Genomic DNA, 21,550 nt, shown 5'->3' with positions numbered 1-21,550 from the left:
ACAGCACCTGTAGGCTTTTACACAGAAATGGCTCAGCGACACCACAAATACAAGCATCGCTGAGTTTGAACCCAGATATATTTGTTGGATGTGTGGCCGAATCACTGTAGCAATTTTTGACTGACAGAGGTGACATTTTTGGGTTCCTGCTTCATCTTGGGCTCTACAAACTTCTGATTGACTTTTGTCACTGTTTTCTGACGTTGAAGCGATCTAGCGACTGATCTGAAGGTACGTTGACGATTACAGGCTTGTTAGTTGCAGCCCTTGCTTTAGCCCCATTTTACAAATATGTCAAATTAGCAATGAAATATTAAGACCGATTCAAAAGAGCGCTTAAGCAGCTGTTGGAAAAATTTTTTTATAAGGTCAGCAGCAATGTGGAGCGTGTCCAAATGAACTAAATGTCATAGGTCACACATGTTTTCACTGATAATTTCATAAGAAAAAAAAACAGTATTAAACATCAATCAAGCAGTTAAATGTCAATTTAACATGGACTACTTGAGCCAGACATTTCAGCCATATAAAACACTGGATCACAAACCCAAAGCACTTCAGCTCAACAGTGGCAGAGTGCTATCATCAGCCATGATGGCTAATGATTTTGCCCCATCATTAGCTCCCTGCACTAACGATTCTTTAACCGCACCCACCCAAAGCATGCTAACCCTCTGCGGGGCTAAGTAGAGCTATTGGTGGCTGTAATTGGGGTTTTGGTTTAATTGAACACCACAGCTAAAAGCTTTCCTCAGACTCTGCGTCATTTCCGATATAGAGGAGCTTTTCTTTCTGTGGCAGTATTTTTCTGGGCACTCATCGGCTGTTTTATTCCAGTTAAGGTTTTTGCTGGCTGTGTTGCGTCACCTCCGTCTATCATTGTCTCTGATTCCTCTGTCCACACATCTATCTTTGTCGTTGTCTCAAAGGCTTATCCCTCTGCCCAGTTAAATGAGATTTTAAGGTCATTAACTGATCCAGGCTATTATACCAATGCACCAGGGGTGTTCCAGATTTGATAAATGATTTGTAAGAAATAATGAGACTTTTATAGACATCTAGTATTAGCTGTGGCACACAGAGAGATGCAGAAAAAGAAGATTAAGATCAGAGGATGTTTTTCTGAATAAAAACGTGTTTTTCATCAGGTTTACTTCCTAACATTCTGCATTATTGGCCAGTGGTTCACAGCTGGAGTGCCTTGCATAATAAGAATGCCGTATTGGAGTGTGTGTGTGTGTGTGTGTGTGTGTGTGTGTGTGTGTGTGTGTGTGTGTGTGTGTGTGTGTGTGTGTGTGTGTGTGTGTGTGTGTGTGTGTGTGTGTGTGTGTGTGTGTGTGTGTGTGTGTGTGTGTTATTGGTCTGTCTGGCAGCACCCTCATTCCTCAGACAGGCCGTTCTTTGTGCCGTGTCTGATGTCATAATTTGCCTGACGTATGCTTGCCAACAGGAACCTTTGGTCAGTAAAGCACATGCCTGTTTGTGTGTGTCTGTGTGTGCCTTTATGCTTGTGTATTCTCATCACGACCTTCATCCAGACGGCGCTTTCTTGATTGATGGTTGTCTTTGGGAGCAGGGGGGGAGAGGCAGTGCCATTGGGAGAGAATTAATAATGCACAGAGGTTTGGGACGGTGGCTGTCCACACCAGAGCTCTACGGTTGTCACACTGGTCACGGTGTTCACTGTGCAGCAGCAGCCATGGTTTCAGAAACAGCGAGAGCACAGAGAAAGAATGCGGAAGAAATCAGAGGCTGTTGGATTGTGTGTGGTTAACTTAGAATGAGTCGTTCTGGTTGGGTAGATTAAAAGATCATTTAAAATCAATGGGTGATTACGGGAGAGGACATGTAGAAGGGCCTGATGGAAAGCAATGTGTCATTCAACCCCTTGGAGGGTATAGATATATGCCAGCAAAGACACTGCCGAAATCATTTGCACAGACCACTTTGATTAATATTAATAGGAAAAGCACACTGCACATCTGTGTCTCTGTCTCGCTCCCTCTTTCTGTTTTTGTACCTCTCTCCGACTGTCTGCACTCTACCTCCTCTGTTCTTGTCTTTGCCTCTGTTGTCAGTCTATGAGAGGAATTCTGCCACAGGTTTTATTCTCTTGGATTCCACAGAAAACCTCTTTCAGAGAGTTGCCAAAGTACCACAGGCAACAAGTAAGACTGACAATGTGAGGTTTTGATCGTATAGTCCCACAGCACGCACACAGACACACATACAATAGTGAGTCAGTGACTTCATATACAAGAGATCCAAACGGCCTCTACTGTTTGTCAGGTATGGTTATAAGTGTAGCACATGTTTCATGATAATTAAAAGAAACATTTATTTCACTGTCCTTTAATTGTAATCCCTTTTTTCAAAGACTTAGTACATGTTGAAAAAGCAGAATGAACATAACTGGGGTTACAAAGGAAATCAGTGACAGCTGCAGCAGATATTTTGTTCAGTTATGCTGGAAAAGATCCAACAACAGAAATTAATATAAAATGATAAAGTTTAGAAATTATTTATTTAGTGTAAGGCATTATTTAGTGTACATAGAAAGCTGCCTCTTATCCTTTTTACCACACACTGTTTTGTTTCTGGGACCCTAGTACAGTCTACAATATAATGCACACACACACTGTTTTGTTTCTGGGACCCTAGTACAGTCTACAATATAATGCGCACACACACACACACACACACACACACACACACACACACACACACACACACACACACACACACACACACACACACACACACACACACACACACACACACACAATGTATAGCCACCTGGGAATTGATTTTGATCTTTTCTTCCTGCTCTACTTCTCCAGAGTAATAAACATCAATATTTTTCTGCCATCCCAACCATTTGTCATATAATCCTCAAAAGTAATAGTGTGTGTGTGTGTGTGTGTGTGTGTGTGTGTGTGTGTGTGTGTGTGTGTGTGTGTGTGTGTGTGTGTGTGTGTGTGTGTGTGTGTGTGTGTGTGTGTGTGTGTGTGTGTGTGTGTGTGTGTGAACCTCCGTGTGTGTCGAGAAGCTGAAATATGGCTGAAAGATGTGATTTAATGAGACCAAAGTGATTTCTAAGTGCAGAATGCTGTATTACACACACACACACCTATAGTGCGACTGTGACAGCCGGTTCACTTTATTTTAATTCAAAACTGAACTTTGTTGCAAACAAAATCTGGCAAAAGTAAATTGGTTCAGGTTTCAGAATCTATATTTGGTGGAGAGATCACTTCACATGAAGACTGTTTACTGAACGTTGCCCTGTAGCGCAGTATCACACCATGATACACCTGTCACCAATAGAGGACACTGTGTCGGTGTCATGTTTTGCCTCTCCGTGGCGTTACCTTGATCGGAGTCAAAGAAGGAAGTCATGTTATAATATAGGTTCTCTGACAAAGGTCATGTGATGGAGGTACAATAGTGAGAAAGTCTGAGAAGTGAGGAAGGCTGGGGGCATTAAGATGGATCAAACTCCTGACTTTTGCCAAGGAGACCAGGGTTTGAGTCTGTTACAAAGGGATGTTTTTCAAAGACATCTTTTCCTAACCCTCACCAAATAGTTTCAGTGCCACGTGTTGTTGTTGGTGGTTTATTTTCCCGTAAACCTAAACATGGGGTTTTTCACGCCTAGGCGAAGCAACATGTGACACTGAACCAGCATGCTGCGGTGGACAGACGGGCCTGTTACATGCTTGTATGACGTGATACCGGGGAGTTGTATCCTGACGTGTGAAACGTTGTTTTGTATCTTTAAATGAGGACAGAATAATTTTTGAAGTTGTTGGGCCTGCGGGCTGGCAGGGAAATGGACCCGGAGAGGGAGAAACACACCGAGAGGAGACAAGAAGAAAAGACAAGAGGACGGGAAGCAATCGGCAGAGTGCTTGAAAGACAGGTGCAGGTAGTCTGTTAGCATATTAACGTCTCAGCGGAGGACATGCAGACAGGTGAAGGCGGAACAGTCAACTTGAGTGGAGTCTGGCAGTCACACGCTCTAGCCAGAGGGAGCACTGCTGTGGATCAGACAACCTGCAGTGGCACTGTTTAGACAGTGGAGAAGAGAGCTGAGAAAAGAGGCATCAGAGAAGCCAGGACATTAGCATCACACACAGTGATCTGCACTTTAGGCTCACGTATGACTGCATTGTTCAGAGAGCAGCACAGCAACAGATAATGGAGCTATTGGTGAAAATAGAGGGGTAGTAACACATCAGGGTGCTGATCTCCGTGAGTGTGGATCCTGCCTTTAGCCACATCATGTGTTCTCAGTGGTGCATGTCTCCACACACACATTTGTCATATAATCCTAAAAAGTAATAGTGTGTGTGTGTGTGTGTGTGTGTGTGTGTGTGTGTGTGTGTGTGTGTGTGTGTGTGTGTGTGTGTGTGTGTGTGTGTGTGTGTGTGTGTGTGTGTGTGTGTGTGTGTGTGTGTGTGTGTGTGTGTGTGTGTGTGTGTAAAAAAAGGAAAAAAATACTTATTATAAAAAATTGGACCGTTATCCAACAATACGCATTATAAGGGATTCTCGACCAACATTTTACAGTGTTTCTATACACCTACATCTGACTTTGTCCTTCAGGATTTAATGGTTATTTTGCAGCGTATTCCCAGTATAGCTTGTTAAAATGTTGAAGTAATTAAAATCTGTTGAACTCTGACCGCTGTTAACCAATGTAGAGGATGCCCTCAAAGAGTATTTTGGGGATTTTACATAACTGTAACCTCTGCTTTGTCGCAGTTGATCACATAGCTGGAGGTGACATGCTTGAGTCTCGTCACCCGGAGGGAATGTACCCAGAAAATCAAATGACATTAACTAATTAACACTGATCAATAGTCACAGCCACACAGAGATGAGCCCGACTTGCCTCGAGGCCGGACAGGCCGGGAATACCATCCCTCTCAGCTCTCATCTAATGAAAATGCTGGAGGAACTGTTGACATTCTGCTTCTCTCCAATGCAAAGTTCCCTTTCCTGCTGTCGCTAGGCAGAACAGGCTGCACGAGGAAATAAAAGGGAGGGAGAGAGGGAGGGAGAGATAGATGGAGCGAGACAAGGAGATGAAAGGAGGAGAAAGGAGAGAGGCATTAGGAATAAAGGCGGAGCTGGAGAGCGCATGTGTTAGGTTGTGAAAGCAGGTGTCATAGTGGGCCGCAGTGAGCAGCAGGTAATCTCACCGAGATAAGCAGTAGCATGACAGCCAACCTTTAATTCCTCATGGGAGGTGGGACTGGGGAGTTGTCGTAGGGTCGGTCAGTCTCCCACTCCCCCTACAAATATATATATATATATATATATATATATAAAGCAGTCATGGGGATAGATGGATAGAGGATGCATTTTGATGAGGTAAGAGAAGAAGAGCGAGTGAAGCCGACAAAGGCAGGGAGTAGTACTTCTGTTTTGCACATTCTGCACACATACAAGAACATACACCGATCACAGCAGCACCTCTGCACCTGCACTGCTCTGTATTCATGATGAGGAGAGCAAATATCAGCGTGGGACTCAGATGTATGGGGGATTGAAGCCAATGAGGGAGAAAGAAGGAGTAAAAAAGAGTAGGAGATATCTAAGATATTACACCTATCCGAGGGAGTGTTCAGTAGAGCAGGCATTATGAGAGTGTAAATTACATTCTCTCCTTCTCCCTTTGGGCTCCTGGCTGCTGGATGAATATAATCACCCACAGCAGCGAGTGCCCAGACACACACCCCACTGTCTATAGACACTGGCATAATATTAGATTGTCGTGATGTGTGTCTGTTTACCGTCACAGAAGTCTCCAATCATGTATCGATCCTGCATCAGCTCTCCAGCCTGTTCTTTTCTGAAATGATGTCAAATATTGACACGCAACTCATTTGTCTCAATTGGGAGGAGATCAATGGTGATTCACAGGCTTTGTGAAACATCCAGCATCAAGTTGGACAGCTTTTAAGGTGGTAAGCTGGAGGAGACCGTGGAGCTTTGCTAATTGAGATTCCCCTAACAATTCCTCTTAAGGATTAAAGCAACAGTGCAGCTGGTAACCAGCTGAGCCTTTTTCTCTTTCCTTTATCGCTTTTTAAATTCCATGTCTTTGTTTCTACTTAAGAACTTTATAAAGAGATATATTATAGAGCTATTTGAGCTTGATCCTCTTTTCCTCGTGACATAATTTGTTTACAAGGAAAAAAAACGGACACAGTTCACTGCACTGATTTGTTGATCGATTATTTGTTCAGCAGGAAATTGAATCTGCAAATATTTAGTAAGTGTCTTATGCATTTTAATCAGGTTCCAGACAAAAATGTCAAACGTCTTCTTGGCCCCGATTCTTAAACGTGAGGTTTGCTGCTTTTCTTTTTATCCTATGTGATAGTAAACTGAACATGAGTGGGCTGTGAACAATTAAAGACATCTCATGGGCTTTAAGAAACTGCGATCATAACATTTTCTACAATTTCCTAATATCATGTGTAACAAATAAATAACAGATTCATTCAAAACTAATTGCCAGATTAATGCATAATGAAAAGTGTCGCTATCATCATTTCAACATTGTCTTTGTGTACTTTTCTCTCATACAAGCTGTTATTAGAAGCAGATAGACAGCTAATCCTCTTTATCTCTGCTCTTGAAGCTAATTTGTGTCTCGATGGGAGCTTGAGGAAATAGGTAAGTTAGAAAATGTAGATCTCTGGCCACAAAAGGGAAAAGCAAACAGAACCGATCGACCTTCTTTACGACAAACTGACTGGCAGGCCCAGATGTCAGGGATGTTAGGTCAACGCATGCTAAATGGGAGGGCAGCAACTTGAGTCAAGGCTCATTACTTCTTTACATTAGGCTGCAGTTAAAGGAAACACTATTTTAATCCACCGCTTTCCTGTCTCCATCCTCCTCATTCCTCCCCTGGTGCTTTCGACCCTCCTTGTTTCCTCCTGCTTTCTCTTCCTTTTGCACCCCATCAGGGCCGCTGTTCCAGGGAGAACTGTAAGTACCTCCATCCTCCTCCTCATCTAAAGACCCAGCTGGAGATCAATGGAAGGAACAACCTCATCCAGCAGAAAAACATGGCCATGCTGGCCCAGCAGATGCAGCTCGCCAACGCCATGATGCCGGGCACACAGCTACAGCCAGTGGTGAGTAGATACAAACACAAATATAAAGCATGTTGGTTTATGTGACACAGGTCTGGATCCGTTGGTTCTGAGATCCATTACTTTTCAATTATTAATTATTATTATTATTCATAACTATTTGAACACTTCCTCATTTGACCTATTTTAGAGATGTGCCAGACCTCAGCGATTAGTATGCATTTCTGAACTGATAGTCATATGTAGAACAATAACAAACAAATCTGGAATAAAACACTGCTTTTATGCTGAATCATAGTCAACCAAATTATAAACAAGACAAGACAATAAAATATCAGAAATTGAACTTGCAATATTATATACTAAAGAGATAGAATATTCTAAAAAGGTTTTTCATAACATTTAATTATGACATTTGGATGGGATTTTTTTACATTTAAAGTAAGATTCCACCTGAACTCTTGAACTTGCTGGAGATTTGTTATGTGGTTTAATCTCTGGTTTAAAGATCCCTTCCAGACCTTCCAGTTTTATGAAATATTGTACTTTGAATAATAATGTGTCTAATATGATTTTATAAAAAATAAAATAAAAATAAAAAAATCCTTAAAATAACATCTACTACTTCTCATCCAGTAAAAAAAAAGAAAAAAAAATCCAGAATCTATAAATATGCTAATATATTTCATTTCTAAAGCTTAACTGCTGAATAAAGAATATCTCATACTACTCTGTAAAGGCCATTCTCAGTGTGTGTGCTTTAAGTTCAGATTTCCATATCACAGAACTTGTTATCTCAGGTGTAGTGCAGACGGAGCGCACCGTAACGATGCTCCGCCACTTTTTTTTCCTCCAAGTGTGAAATCAAAATTTCCCCAGTATTTTGAGCCAGTTCAATTTCGTTCACATTTTCTGAGTGCTTGGAGATCCAATCGTGTTGTTTGTTGCCGCTGTCCAATGCAACCAGTTATGGGTGTAATCATATGATCAGCATTCAGCTGATCACAGGACTGCTACTGGTGATAATGTCTATTTCCTTTATTTCAAAATGTCTTTAACTGAGTTCAAATCAGACCTTTAGTTGTGTTTAAAGAACCCAGTTCACTTAATAAAAATGAACAGATTGAGTTAGTTTGAGTTTAAATGTTTATACTTTCATTAGTTCACAAACACATTCTAGTTTTTTGTGGAGTAATCTTCCTTCCCAGCAGGTGCAGTTTGCACTTTACGGCAGCTAGAAAACTACAAAGCTGGGACCCAACTATAAGACAATGAAGACTTACTTTATACAGTGATCAATGAAGTATTATATTGTTATTGTGCGCTTGTTAACATTTCTGGAAAAAAAAACATGTATATATACACACACACACACATGCAGCATTATACTATCAGAAAATGCAGTGTGACTTTGCTGCATGCTCCAAGGGTCTTCAAGGTGATGGCCATCCAGTCAGCCAGTTCAAATGACTCCTTCTGTGCCCGATCCATGAGACCTTACAGAGTCAATGAGATCTGCCAGTCAGGCTTGAAGTAATTCCTCCGTCTTCTCCTCTGTCCTTTTATATCTAAGTGAAAGCAGTGGAGTGAATTTTCCTTACATTATTCAAAAGAGTTTAAGATGCTGCACGCATGGCTACACACATGCACGAGCACCCTTAGCCGACAGCTTATCACCCTTATCTGGGGAAGAGGGGCTGAGTCGGGAGGCCCATTGAGAAGAACAGAAGAAACCATGAAAGGGTTTAAAGAAGCAATAGATCTCCCTGGAACTGCAAAGGATTCCTTTTCTGTTTATGTCATGGGGAGAGAGAAAGTAAAGAGGAGAGGAGGAAGACAGGCTGACAGAGAAGGACACAGCAGAAGAAGAAAGGGAGGACCTAACGCGGCAGGCAGAGATAAATGGACAGGGTAAAGATAGGTAGGTAAAGTGAAGGAGATAGGACGACAGCACTGAGGAGAGATGGCTTTAGACCTGCACTACAGAGAAAAGTCAAGAAAACAGAGCATGTTGCGTGCAAAGGGAACAAAGGGTAAGACCGGGTTCTGGCCTTTCCAGGAATCACTTTTTCTTCCTACACCCCTCCCTATGTGTCTGTAGCTTAATATCCTGCCACCGTCTTCAGTGTCTCTACCACATTTCATCTGCTGCTCTCCCACTGTCCCTCCATGTCTGCAGAAAAAGTGCTTTCCTTTCACAGAACTGTGTAGAAAGTGAAGTAATTAGGGTTTATTACATCTGACCGTGAGTGATGGTCCTCATGATACTTTTTATTAGTGAGTCAATGTCAGCAGACAGTCCACGTGATAATTATTTCCATCTACTGTACTGTATCACTTCCTAATTCATTCGCTGTTTCATTCACTCATAAAAAAAAGTCTGAAGAAAGTTAGGTGTTCTTGTTTGGTTTGGACATTCTTTTAAAAGTTAAATCCACAGGAGAAGGGCTACCAAGTAGTGTAGCAAGTGGTTTCACTATAACTAGTCTTGTTTACCAATCTCCACCACATTGTGCCAGCGTTGGAGAAATAATCTGGCTTCAACCATGTATCATTGTTGTACAGTATTGTGGAAAAAAAACACTGTGGCTTATTCTTACATCTTTAAACCAATCACAAAAGTCTTGGGCAACGCTAAGCCCAGGTGGCAGCGATGGTGCCCTTGCAGGTAACTTGCGGGTAACTTCATTTGGAATAATATCTGCATCGGGGCAGTGAGCCCTGGCATTAAAAGTGCTAAATCCTTGCAAAATTTTGAAATGAACCAAACACACCTGCCTTATTCCCCGTTCCAAATCTTCCCATTTTCAGCGTGTAGGTTGCTAAATCAGAAATTGTTGTTGTTGTTTCCTGTAGCGACAGGGATTTTGAAAACAGTGGCATGCATATAGCAGAGGTGGAGGAGAATGTGAGATTTCGGCAATATTTCACATCCAGTAAGTCAAACCATAACAAACAAAGCTCAGAGTGGACTCAGTATAGTCAATGTAGAATTCCAACAATCTTCAAATGAGGTTTAAGAATTTAGCTTTCTTTCAAATGGCTATCCTAGTATATTAAATATCTATCGAAACAATCTGGTATGATGACTAATTAGCAAACTTAGTAAATAAATAAAGCTGTGCAATCACATTCTGTCAGTTGTCAGTCTGTCCTTATGACTTTTCACTATCTGTGCTATCATACTACGTGTCACCATAACTGTCTTTTTGGCTGGAGTGGAAGCTGTTCAGCAAAAGTTACCATCTTGCTTAAAATTCTGTTACATTGTAAACAGTTCATTTGTTTATTTTACTGTATTTCCTATAATATTGTTGTGTATTCTAATTTAATCTATTCCTTTTAAACAGTTGGAGTCCCGATATATTTAAAGGTAGAAAACATTTTTAAAAAACATTTTAAACTGCACTGACCTGTGCTATATAAATAAAGTTTGATTTATTGATTGAAATATTTAAATTGTTATCCACATAAAGCACCATGACACAAAATACCTCTCCATTATCTACCCCCACATTATCCTGATCAGGGTCACCGTTGGGCTGCAGCCTGTCACAGCTGACTTTAGGTACACTTTAAAAACTTAGCATTCAAAACCTTACAGTTAAGCTCAAAATATGTGAAGAAGCATGTAACTATAAAAATGAGCATTATGATAAAATATTGTACTGCTTCAATGAAAACCCATTTATTACACTACATCAATGCTGCATCACAAGTTGCCAACAGGAGGTATGTAGTGAGAATCTTTTCTGTTACAACTGTCTAAATATGCTCAATTCAACACAATTCACTCACTCAGTTTAAAGGTTTTAAACTTCAATAACAAATAAAGAGACGCTCCAAAAAAGGTCACAAACTCACGAACACAAGGTCACAAACTCTTTGCAGGATGACATCACTGCATTGTTAAAACCTCATGACGGAGGGTTTTCAATGACATCATGTCTATCCCAACCTTGAGCTGCATATCACAGGCTGATATCTGATCTCCTGAAAAGAGGCACGTCTACTTTTCCAGAGCAGCTTTTGACAGGGCACGCTTCTCGAGGCATTCCAGAAGGCAGCAGTGAAACAATTAGAAAGTCCACCACTTTATTCCTGATTTTCTGAGTCATCGCAGAGCAGTGAGGAGGTTTTGGGAAGAATATAGCTGTCCAGCGCTGGCTGCCGCTGCTCTATTACTCACTGTGTCCTGTTGGCAGAGACTCAAGAGACGATCCTCAGACTGGGGCTGAGGTCAGGAACGTGCAAGGAAAACTTGCAGTACGCTATGTCAGCTAGCATACTCCACAGCCTCCCTCTAAGACAACGGTGGTGAAGCTGTAGGGTTAGAGGATGTTTTCCCTATCAAACTCCAGTACAATGCAGGCAGGATATTTGCATAACTCCTCTCCCCCCTACACATGCAACACACAGCTTGACGTCACTCCTCATTATTACTGTATGAAGCATGCGACTCCGTCTGATCAATTGGAGGTGAGACCACATACTGACTCTAAGCTGTGTGTTAGTGCAAACAAAAAGACGAACAGCCAAGGAGGAAAACATACGTATTCTTCTTCCTCAGATGTAATCCCTTTAATTATGTATTTTTACCATCCTTTCTCTCCACATGCACAGCCACAGTTCCTGTCCTCCCTTTGCTATTGAATGACTGCATACATCCTTTATTTCACCATATACTACATATATACTGTATCTTGGAGGGGTAATTTGAGTAGGAGTAAGAAAGGATGCTATTATGCTTGGAGGATGTAATTAAATATTCAAAGTTTTTATATATAGACTGTGAAAAATCATTGTGGGTTGATTTTGCTCGATTGTGACCAACTCTCTTATTTTGCATGTGCCCACAGCCCATGTTTTCAGTCACACCCAGCCTTGCAACCAATGCCAATGCTGCTGTAGCAGCGGCCGCTGCGTTTAACCCCTACCTTGGCCCCGTGTCGCCTGGCCTGATGCCTGCTGACATCTTGCCCAGCGCCCCCGTACTGGTCACCAGCAACCCCGGCGTTCCCGTACCTGCTGCTGCTGCTGCCGCTGCACAGAAACTCATGAGGACGGACAGACTGGAGGTGAGAAACAAAAATGTACTCACGCAGACGCAAGGATGAATGGGAAAAATATGACCGCATGAGCGCGTACACAGACCACTGATCACACAGATGGCAGGATTTGCATAATTATTTTGTCACTTCTATATCAGTCACAGATTAAAAAAACAGATTAACAAAACTTGAGTAAATGCTGCACCCGGCGATGATCTTTTTTCCAGACAAACAGATTGGGCTTTGAAATGTGGGCTGTGCCTGTTTGAATATTGAAGCAATAGGCTGGAAAGTCTTGCCTCAACAGTTTCTGTTTGTAGACTTTAATTATGTATTTGGTACACAGTTTCTGTTACAGTAACTACATCCTATTACCATAATACAGTCATTACCCAGACTTAAGCAAAGAGAGAGAGAGACGTTAATGAGAGTATCTGTCTGCAAACATTACCATTGCCGGCCTCGTCAACAGGCAGCAGACAACATCGTTTGGCACGAGCTCACGTTATACTGTACGAATTTGTAAATGTTCAGAAAAATCTTTACTTCTTCCATGAAAGCAATTAGTCATTTGAAACCTGACGAGCGCCCCTTCTCCAGCTGAGTTCAGATAATCATTAATTGGACAGTTAGTCAATCTCATCCATTATGTAGCCCCACCCGAGAAACACTTGCAGCAGAATAATGGGGAAATCGTTGGAGGCAGGCAGGAGGCGTGCGAGAACATTAGGAAGGTTACGTTTAAGATGTAATGTCGGGTTGGCTGGGTAATTAATGAGGGTGAGGGCAAGTTAAGTCTCTGCACCCAGTGAACAAGTGGACAACATGCAGTGAGGGGCCGGGGTCAATGACAGGAAAGCGAGATAGGAAATCAATCTGCAGACCTGTTGTGGTCATCAGAGGACAGAGACAGAGGTGACGGAAACAAAGGGAAGAGACCGAGTTTTTCAGCAGAGGTTGAGGATCATTGGACACAAGATGCTGTTGGCAGAAGAACATGCAGGTCTTGTTTCATACAGAGGGTTGAAACAGTTGTCTGGCAAAAGATTTTTTTTGACAGCCCTCGGCACCAGAGTCGAATAAACAGAAGAAAAATAAATTCTTCTTCCCAATTTCAATACAAAAAAAATCGTGTGCTTATCTGTGCAGTTTTTTTTTTTTCCTTCGAGATATTCAGGTCTTGTCGTCAACAGTGCCTGTAGTGCTCCGGCTGTTTGTGGCAGAGAAGCTTGGCGTTTGAGAGAACTCTTACCTTACCCTAATTGCTCAGGAACTGGGTTTGCTAAAAATATCTTGACTGAAAAGGGCCGGCCGTATTTTAGTTTCTGGTGTTTGTCATTCAAAATAAACATAGCTGGAATTCTGCAGACCAACACACATACCAGCCAGTAGATATATTACACACTATTTCCTCGAGGCTGAGAGAAATTCCTATTTTAGAAGACAATCCTGCCGACTACTTTGCTGGGAAAATATTTCCTGGTCGTCTCTGTGTCTCTTTCTCTTATGGAGCGAAAGTATAATGTGGCGTGCTAACATTGTAGCGTGCTAACATTTTCATGTCGCTTACCTGCGACCGCGGTGATGTAAGTAGCTCAGAGGGATGGTTACCATGGGGACAGCAATATGATGAACATGGCCTTTATTTGTTTGTCGAACTCAGCACTTTCAGTGGTTTAAGCTTCTTCTAATGCATAATTAACCGCTGTTGGGTGAAGCACGCAGGTCCACACCTGGTGCGGGGAACATCAGATTATTTAGTCTTCGGTTTCTTCTCGAATTTTTCTCCATGCCAGCCACATTCACCTCGTCCCCGGAGACTCTTACTCTGTCTCCTCGATCCCCGTCTCTCTGTCCTTTACTCTTTATCCATCAACCACGCTTACACTGTCCTTCTCTCCCTCGTTTCCTCCCTCCCTCACCCGCCTCTCCAGCATCTGCCCGACAACAAGGCAGTGTATTTTATTTTATTTTATTATTATTTATTTTTTTTATTAAGAGCAGTAGCAGTGGAAGTAATTGTAAGCAGTGGTTGGAAATGAATGCGCTTGTGTGTGCACATGTGGGTGTTCATTCATGTGTGAATGTGTTAGTATGTGAGAGAGGTACGTTAGAGAAACAAGCAGCAGACGGAGAGAGGATCGTACCCCTCACCGATCGGTGATGGTGGATGATGAGCTGTCATGACAGGAGACAGAGCAGGGTTAGTTTGTAGATAACCGTGCTGGTGGCCTTTTGTCTGGCAGCCGGTCCACCACAAATCAAACCCTTTATGCATGCAGACAGTGAGACTGGTAAACAGACTTGGTAAATGGATTGTTCTATCATAATAACTGATAGATCAATACAACGCACCATGAAATTACATTTCATTTGGTGGAGGATTGCATTTTATACGCACTTCAGACTCAGCGGTGGCTGACGGTGCACAAGCAGAGATCCTAAGTTGTAGCACAGCTCTTTAGGTGTCAAAATTTGTTTCTGGGGGGGGGGGGGGGGGAAGGCAGCCTCATAATTCATACGTACACCCACCTTGTGTGTGTGTGTGTGTGTGTGTGTGTGTGTGTGTGTGTGTGTGTGTGTGTGTGTGTGTGTGTGTGTGCGCGTGTGCGCGCGCGCGGGTGTGTGTGCACCTGTGTTATTATGTGTGGGCTCGTGATTACGTCAGCTACAGCCTCCCTTGAGGGGAACCAGCCTCATATTTCCCATGAGCCTCATTGAGCCCCTGCACTCACTCTGAGGCAATCACTTTCCCAACTGTTCATGCAGGTGCTGCCCCCTTCTGTCTCTCTGAGGAAGGACAACAACACAGCTCATTTGAATAATGGATAAATGCTGTGATTGATGAGTCTGTAAACGCTGGTTACGATCTGCTCTGCTTATCAATCTGCAGTAATGGCCGAACCTGTCATTAAGATTGGTTAGCTCTGTCTGGTAAAGTGATTGTCAAGTTCTGAAATGACTAAACAGATTGATTACTTCATCAAATGTGAAGTAAAGTGAACAGCAACTTCATAACGTGTGTGTGTGTGTGTGTGTGTGTGTGTGTGTGTGTGTGTGTGTGGGTCTGCTGTCTGTGTGCATTTATGAGTGCAAGTGTGTGCGTGTTTATTAGGTTTCAGATCATGTTTGTACGGTTGTGTTTGTGCTCCAGGTATGCCGGGAATACCAGCGGGGTAACTGTACACGCGGGGAGAACGACTGTCGCTTTGCCCACCCGGCAGACAGCACTATGATTGACACCAACGACAACACAGTCACTGTGTGTATGGACTACATTAAGGGCCGCTGCTCGAGGGAGAAGTGCAAATACTTTCACCCTCCGGCTCACCTGCAGGCCAAAATCAAAGCAGCCCAACACCAAGTCAACCAGGCTGCGGCTGCTGCGGCCATGGTAGGTATCTGTCCACAGATTACACCTCAAGTTAAGGAAAATCTCAAATATTACAGCATCTTCAGCCCTGCGCAGCTTAAAGGCAATATTACGAGTTAAACAGATAAAGTGGGACCAACAGTAAAGTTGATACAGTTAATCTAAAAACTGTGGACAAGCCAGACTTCAGTTCCTCATGAGAAATCATTAAAGTGTTTGATTATTATGAAGGAGGAAGAGGAAAACATGTCCTTGGTAATTCTACATGGGTTTGAAGCACAAACATTACACCACAAACACACACTTATTTGAAGAAAACGATTGTATTGCTTCCTATAAACCGAGTTGTGTGAGCCAACTCATTTTACCTTACGCATTCAAGTCTCCATTGTCCCTGCTCTCTGCAGTGTGTGCTTTATTAGCAGCCGGCTGTAGTGATCATGCTAGTGTGTGACTGAGCCTTCTGCTCTCCTCTCCTGCTCATCCTTGTTTTGCTGCTTTGTTAGTTGTATATTTCAATGCTCACAGTCAATAGGTTAAGAAAACAACAGTGCAGACTACATATCGTTTTGATTCTGTTTCCGCCATGCAGTGATCGTTTTCTCCGAAGGGAAACCTAAGTACTGGAGAGGACATAGATAGCATATAGTCCAGAAAGGAGGGGTAGCTTGATTTCACTTAACCTTTATCATTTAAATTATTCCACAAAGCCTTATTAGGCGTAATGTGATCAGACCTGCCTCCACAATTGAACATTTACCCTTTTTATCGTTTCTTCTCCAGTAAATGTTAAACGTGGTCACTGGATTACCTAATTTAAGTAGAGTGTATATGGCATTTAAAATGCCAATTATTGGTAGAAATGCTCATTTTCAACATGGCTGCAGACCTAAATTGTTTTTTTATGACACGTATATTCCCCTTCAAGGAGCACACGTGAATAAGGGTAAAAAAAAAAAAAAAAAAAAAAACATTAGTAAAAATTATACACTGAAGAGTAAAAAAAAAGATATGAGATAACATTAAAATAAGTAAAATAATTTAATATAGATTTAGCTGATGTGTAAAAGAAATACAGGAGCAGGAGTGTGTAATAAGACTGGTACTTTAGTCCACAGTTGAGACGACATGACAGCAAATGCACAAGCACTTAGAAAAGAGCTCCTATTAAACTTATAGTACGTGAAAATTTCTTCTGACAGTAAATTGTATGAAGGGCCATAATTCTTTTCAATAACCCTACAGCCATTAATGTGCATGTCCTAGTCTTGTAAATGTTGTATACAGCATTCCAATGATTTGTTTTTTATTTGTTTCTTTGTTTTTTTGTTTGTTTTTTTCTCACCAACCCACACTGCACTGCTGTCCCCATGATGCACCTCCGCTTGCTGGTTTATGTTAATGTGCTTGAACCCCATTGGCCCATTGCCATCATGTGCTCGCTGCCTGCTAATTAAGACTCAGTCGGCTGTCAAATCACTGAAGCGACCCCTCGACGCAACTTTTGACCTGGTACTATGACCTTTCACCTTTTAGCTTGGCATGTAGCTGTGGTGTGATAGATATACTTTTAAACTATGTGTTTGATTAACTAAACTGAGGAAACACCGAGGGGTGACGAACTGATTGCAGCCTATATTTTTGTATCATACAAACGTTTGATAAAATGCCCATTTGAATCTATATTTAAAACCAAAAGAAAAAAAGCACTCAAATCAGAAACTCACTACCTTTTTCAATGTCAGTTCATCACCTTAAGTGAATCTCAAAAGCAATTCATTGGAGGCATGAAAGTGCAATATTTTAGTGTCTAATAAAGTATGGTAGTCTTTGCATGGTTTTGTCACTTCCCCTATTGCATGTGTAATTGTTGAGGAGGGTCTTAACATGGCTTACAATGTACTACTTTCATGGAGCTGGCCGTGCAGCTTTTCCCTAACTACATCATTTCTCTTAATGGTCCAACAATCAATACTGTAGCTTGTATTCAAAGTGTCACTAAGTTCTCTTTATAGAAATATCTAGTTATGTTTTAGCCTACAAAATTATCATTTTATGTACTGTATTATTCAAAATCATATTATAAAGTTCATGGCAATATGCTGAGGATTGATATTGGTGGTCTTTAGATGTCCCAGTTTGTCAGCTAGCATCACTGTCCTGCATTGCTCGGACAGATGTAGTGTAGTCCACTGCTTGCTTGCCAACATTTGTAATAGCTGTTTGGAACTTTATCTTCTAATGAAATTCTTTCTTCTCTCTGTTCTGAATGTCACTGCTACCATCCTTTGGTTTCCCTCACTCCCATCCCTTTATTATGGTGTTGTCCCCTCATCAGGGGCTCCCTCCCGTCTTGCCTCCTTTACCAAAGAGACCTGCACTTGAAAAAGCCAACGGTGCCACCACTATGTTCAATGCTGGTGTATTCCAGTACCAACAGGCCCTGGCCAACATGCAGTTTCAGCAGCAGGCTGCCTTCATACCATCAGGTAGGGTCAGAGTCCTCTTTAACCTATGTTTGTGGCCATTGGTTCTGGCTGTCAAATCACATGTTTCTCACTCCCTGCTTATGTTTTGGCATCAGCAGTGAATGATTGAATGTACGATTTCATTTTTGGTGACATGATGGAAATACTTGCATTGACCAAATTTGCACATATAGTATGAGTACAGCATGGCTGTAGGTTTGACGTTAGAAGTGGGAAGAGAAATAAAGTTTGTGTTTTCCACAAATATACATCCTGCATATGTGGCATTTAGTATATTAAATTCACAAATGACATTGTGATCAAATTCGTCCTGCAGCCGTACCAAGCTCCACACATCAGGTAATCAGGGCAGCCAAATGCTTAGTAAGACGGTGACCCAGATAACCAACAGATAGCAACAGTAAACAAGATTTCATTTAGTAAATAAACCAAAAGTAAACTCTGGGTATGGAGGGGAAATATCTTCCTCACTTTTCAAAATTCCCATGTTGTCCATTTTTAGTGGGAATTATACTCTTGGTGTACAGTATATGTGCATGTAAGAGTTTGCACACAGGCACACACACACACACACACACACACACACACACACACACACACATGCAGAGCTTATTTGGACCTCTCGTCTGTGGGCACTGCATAGTCATCTTACCCTGTGGCCCATATTCTCATCTGACAGCCTAAGAATAGCCTGCCATCGATTCCCCTCTGTGAGAGTTTCAGATACTCTGATCCTCATATGTCCCACGCTATTGGACCGTCAGGTCACTACAGCACACTTTGCGGATTGGAAAAGTAGGTCATTCGTACCTTTCACAGTGAAAACAGCTGCTCTGCTGCTGACAGGAAAACTGGGCCACTGGTACTGTTTAATTTGCCCTTCCATTTATTGAAACAGTGGAACAGTAAACGGGGACTGGCCAGGATGTTTTTTTGTTTTTCCCAACACTTTCCACTCACTGCTTTCATGCATATGCTTTCTTTGCTGTGCAGTATGTGTGGTAGCAGCAACTGTTACTTGTCTGATTATAAATTAGTGCTCGTATATAGTGAACTGTAGCCACTGTATTGAACCCTGCAGGACAACATATTGAGAGCACATTTTGTTCATATCCATATTACATCCAGTATTGTCTGACTTTCTAACACTTGTAATGGGTTTTCTTGATTTCTTCTCCCCCCTGGTCACTCCACTCCCTGTTGCAATGCATGATGGGCAGGCTCGATATTGTGCATGACACCTGCAACAAGTGTTGGTAGGTGCCAGCTTTCCTTCCTGATTGTCTTTGAGCCCATTTTAGTCATTCACTTCCATTCAACTCACCACATAATGTGAACATATTTTCCATTTTGTGAATTTAGATTTTGACATTGACTCAAAATGTCATATGTAATCTCTTTGCAACGCAGTCAACAGTGTGACTGACAAAATGGCAAATTTTAATTGTGTATTTTCAATTGGAAATTATGTGTTTTTCTATATTCTGCGAAACATCTTTGATGTATGGAATGAACTCCTTTTTGCTCTGCCACAGGTCTGTCTGTCACCTGATGCTTGTTGCAGTTCAAAATTCCTTGACCCCTGCTTCATTATATTTCCATTCCCAGTTCACTAACCTCTTGAGCACCTCATTATATTGTCTGGTTATGAATGCCGTATAAACATGAGAAGTTATGACGGGTAATGGAAGAAGTAGTAGTAGCTGTTGGAATTTCAATTTCTGCATTTTTTTTTTTTTTTCGGAAAGTAAAATCTGTTTCAGTGTGAATGACCCCCTCAAAAACAATAAGCTCCCATCGGAATTTCTATTTTGCTCTTCAAATTACCAATTAGCCTCCTTCCGCTCAAAATAATATCTCTGATGTTTCTTTTTCTTCCTCCGCAGCAGGTCTGCCGCTCTCGCTTTTCTCTAATTGGTGGAGCAATTGTAACTGTAAGAACAGTAATGATTACCAGAAAATATACTTTAAGCTATAATGATGGGATTTTCCTCATGTTTATTAGCATTTTGTACACAGATGTAAAAATGAAGTGCAAAGCATAAAAAACAACTTTAAAACTGCTACAGTTCAACTGCCTGTGTGATCTTTTCCTCCAAGTACCCATGATGCACGGTGCTAATCCAGCCACTGTGTCTGCAGCCACCACATCTGCCACAAGTGTTCCCTTTGCAACAGCAACAGCCAATCAGGTTTGCCCCTCTCCTGCTTCCTCTCACTTTCTTTTACTTCTTGACTTTTAAGTGTCTTTGTCAGCATCTTTTCTTTTCTTTTTTCAAAATCTTATGATTTCAATGAGCCTTTTAATGTAAAATGCATGAATGGTACCAAGGCTCTTCTCTGATCTTTGTTAGTTATTCTGAATGTCTAACACTGTGATTATATATATATATATATATATATAGTCACTATATTTATCCTAATTGTCAGTTTTGGTTAAAGTGCTGTTTGTCCTCATTTCATCTGATCCATCTGTTTATTTCTCTCTTATCCCCCCTCCTTTTCCTTATTTCTCTTTTCCCCTCTCAATCAGATTCCAATAATATCTGCAGAACATCTGACTAGTCACAAGTATGTGACCCAGATGTAGGAGTCTCAATCAGAACAGTATGTACTACATCTCATTTCCAACATCTCACACACTTTCACCCAAAAAACTACTACACTGTCATGACAGAGTTGCAACTGCATTTTTCCAACGTTTCTTGTTTAAACAGTTACCTAGACAGTTAGTGGAATGTGCTCTGTTGCATTCTTGTCAAGAGTTAGATGAGAAGATTGATACCACTCCCATCTCTGCAGTTTAATTATGACAGGTGGGTTAAAAAAAAAAAAAATAACAACTGCCCGCTGGCATCTCAACAGCTCACTTATTTACATATTATATCTATCTATACTGAAATTCACACAAAAGACAATTTGGAAAGACAAGTTGTGTTTTCACAGGGGATGTATAGGGGAACTATGCTTGCTAGACACTTGACTTCCTGCACGCTCCACTGGTTTCCTAGCAACTAAAAGACTGTAGTAATAGAAAATAAACTTGCTTCCTTAAGTATTTATGATATAACATGAGTATTCTGTGTAACATGATCTAAAAGCCACCAGAGATCGATTCATTTCCTGTTTGAATAATACAGGATAACGTGGCCCTTGTTGAGGCTTTACAGTGATGCACTATCAATAGTCCATCAGAAGTTTGTGATGTCAGTTCTTTGAATTTTGGGGTAGAATGTATATAAAACTATCCTGTATTATACAATTGATAAATACAAATGATCTACTTTGTTGTATTACATCATAATAATGTACAACTATAAAAGTAATATTTAAAAACACAATTTGCTTGTTGAAACTTAGTATCCCAAAGGATTTTATCTATATATGACAATTCTGAAGCTCGTAATTTATGTCTAATGTTCAACGCAAGGAGTAATTTGCCCTAATTTTGCCTCTTCGTACAGACTTGCAGTTAACTGTGTCTTTTTTTTTATTGCAACTAGGATCTTTTTCTAACTGTGA

At 41.3% G+C, this 21,550-nt stretch overlaps 1 protein-coding gene across 12 annotated transcripts in view; it reads left to right on the top strand.

Annotated features, from left to right (window-relative positions):
• Window positions 1–21,550, top strand: part of LOC138625405 (muscleblind-like protein 1) — a 62,162-nt gene that overhangs the window by 36,736 nt on the left and 3,876 nt on the right. For 3 of the 12 annotated variants that reach the window (XM_069706293.1, XM_069706294.1, XM_069706295.1), the window contains exons 3-11: window positions 6,987–7,157; window positions 11,975–12,193; window positions 15,321–15,560; window positions 16,998–17,051; window positions 17,878–18,028; window positions 19,249–19,284; window positions 19,915–19,962; window positions 20,129–20,220; window positions 20,562–20,635. In XM_069706293.1, coding sequence (XP_069562394.1) covers window positions 6,987–7,157; window positions 11,975–12,193; window positions 15,321–15,560; window positions 16,998–17,051; window positions 17,878–18,028; window positions 19,249–19,284; window positions 19,915–19,962; window positions 20,129–20,220; window positions 20,562–20,618 — 1,068 coding nt within the window. In that variant the 3' untranslated portion in view covers window positions 20,619–20,635. The remainder of the gene's footprint in view (window positions 1–6,986; window positions 7,158–11,974; window positions 12,194–15,320; window positions 15,561–16,997; window positions 17,052–17,877; window positions 18,029–19,248; window positions 19,285–19,914; window positions 19,963–20,128; window positions 20,221–20,561; window positions 20,636–21,550) is intronic. The other 9 variants (XM_069706296.1, XM_069706297.1, XM_069706298.1 and 6 more) reach the window with 9 other exon arrangements.

This window comes from Brachyistius frenatus, unplaced genomic scaffold (assembly GCF_029030835.1).
Source record: "Brachyistius frenatus isolate BFR_SWC_R1_liver_20210118 unplaced genomic scaffold, ASM2903083v1 Contig_62, whole genome shotgun sequence".
Lineage (NCBI taxonomy): Eukaryota > Metazoa > Chordata > Actinopteri > Embiotocidae > Brachyistius > Brachyistius frenatus.
The sequence above is the reverse complement of the archived record's forward strand: the minus strand, read 5'-3'. Positions and strand labels throughout refer to the sequence as shown.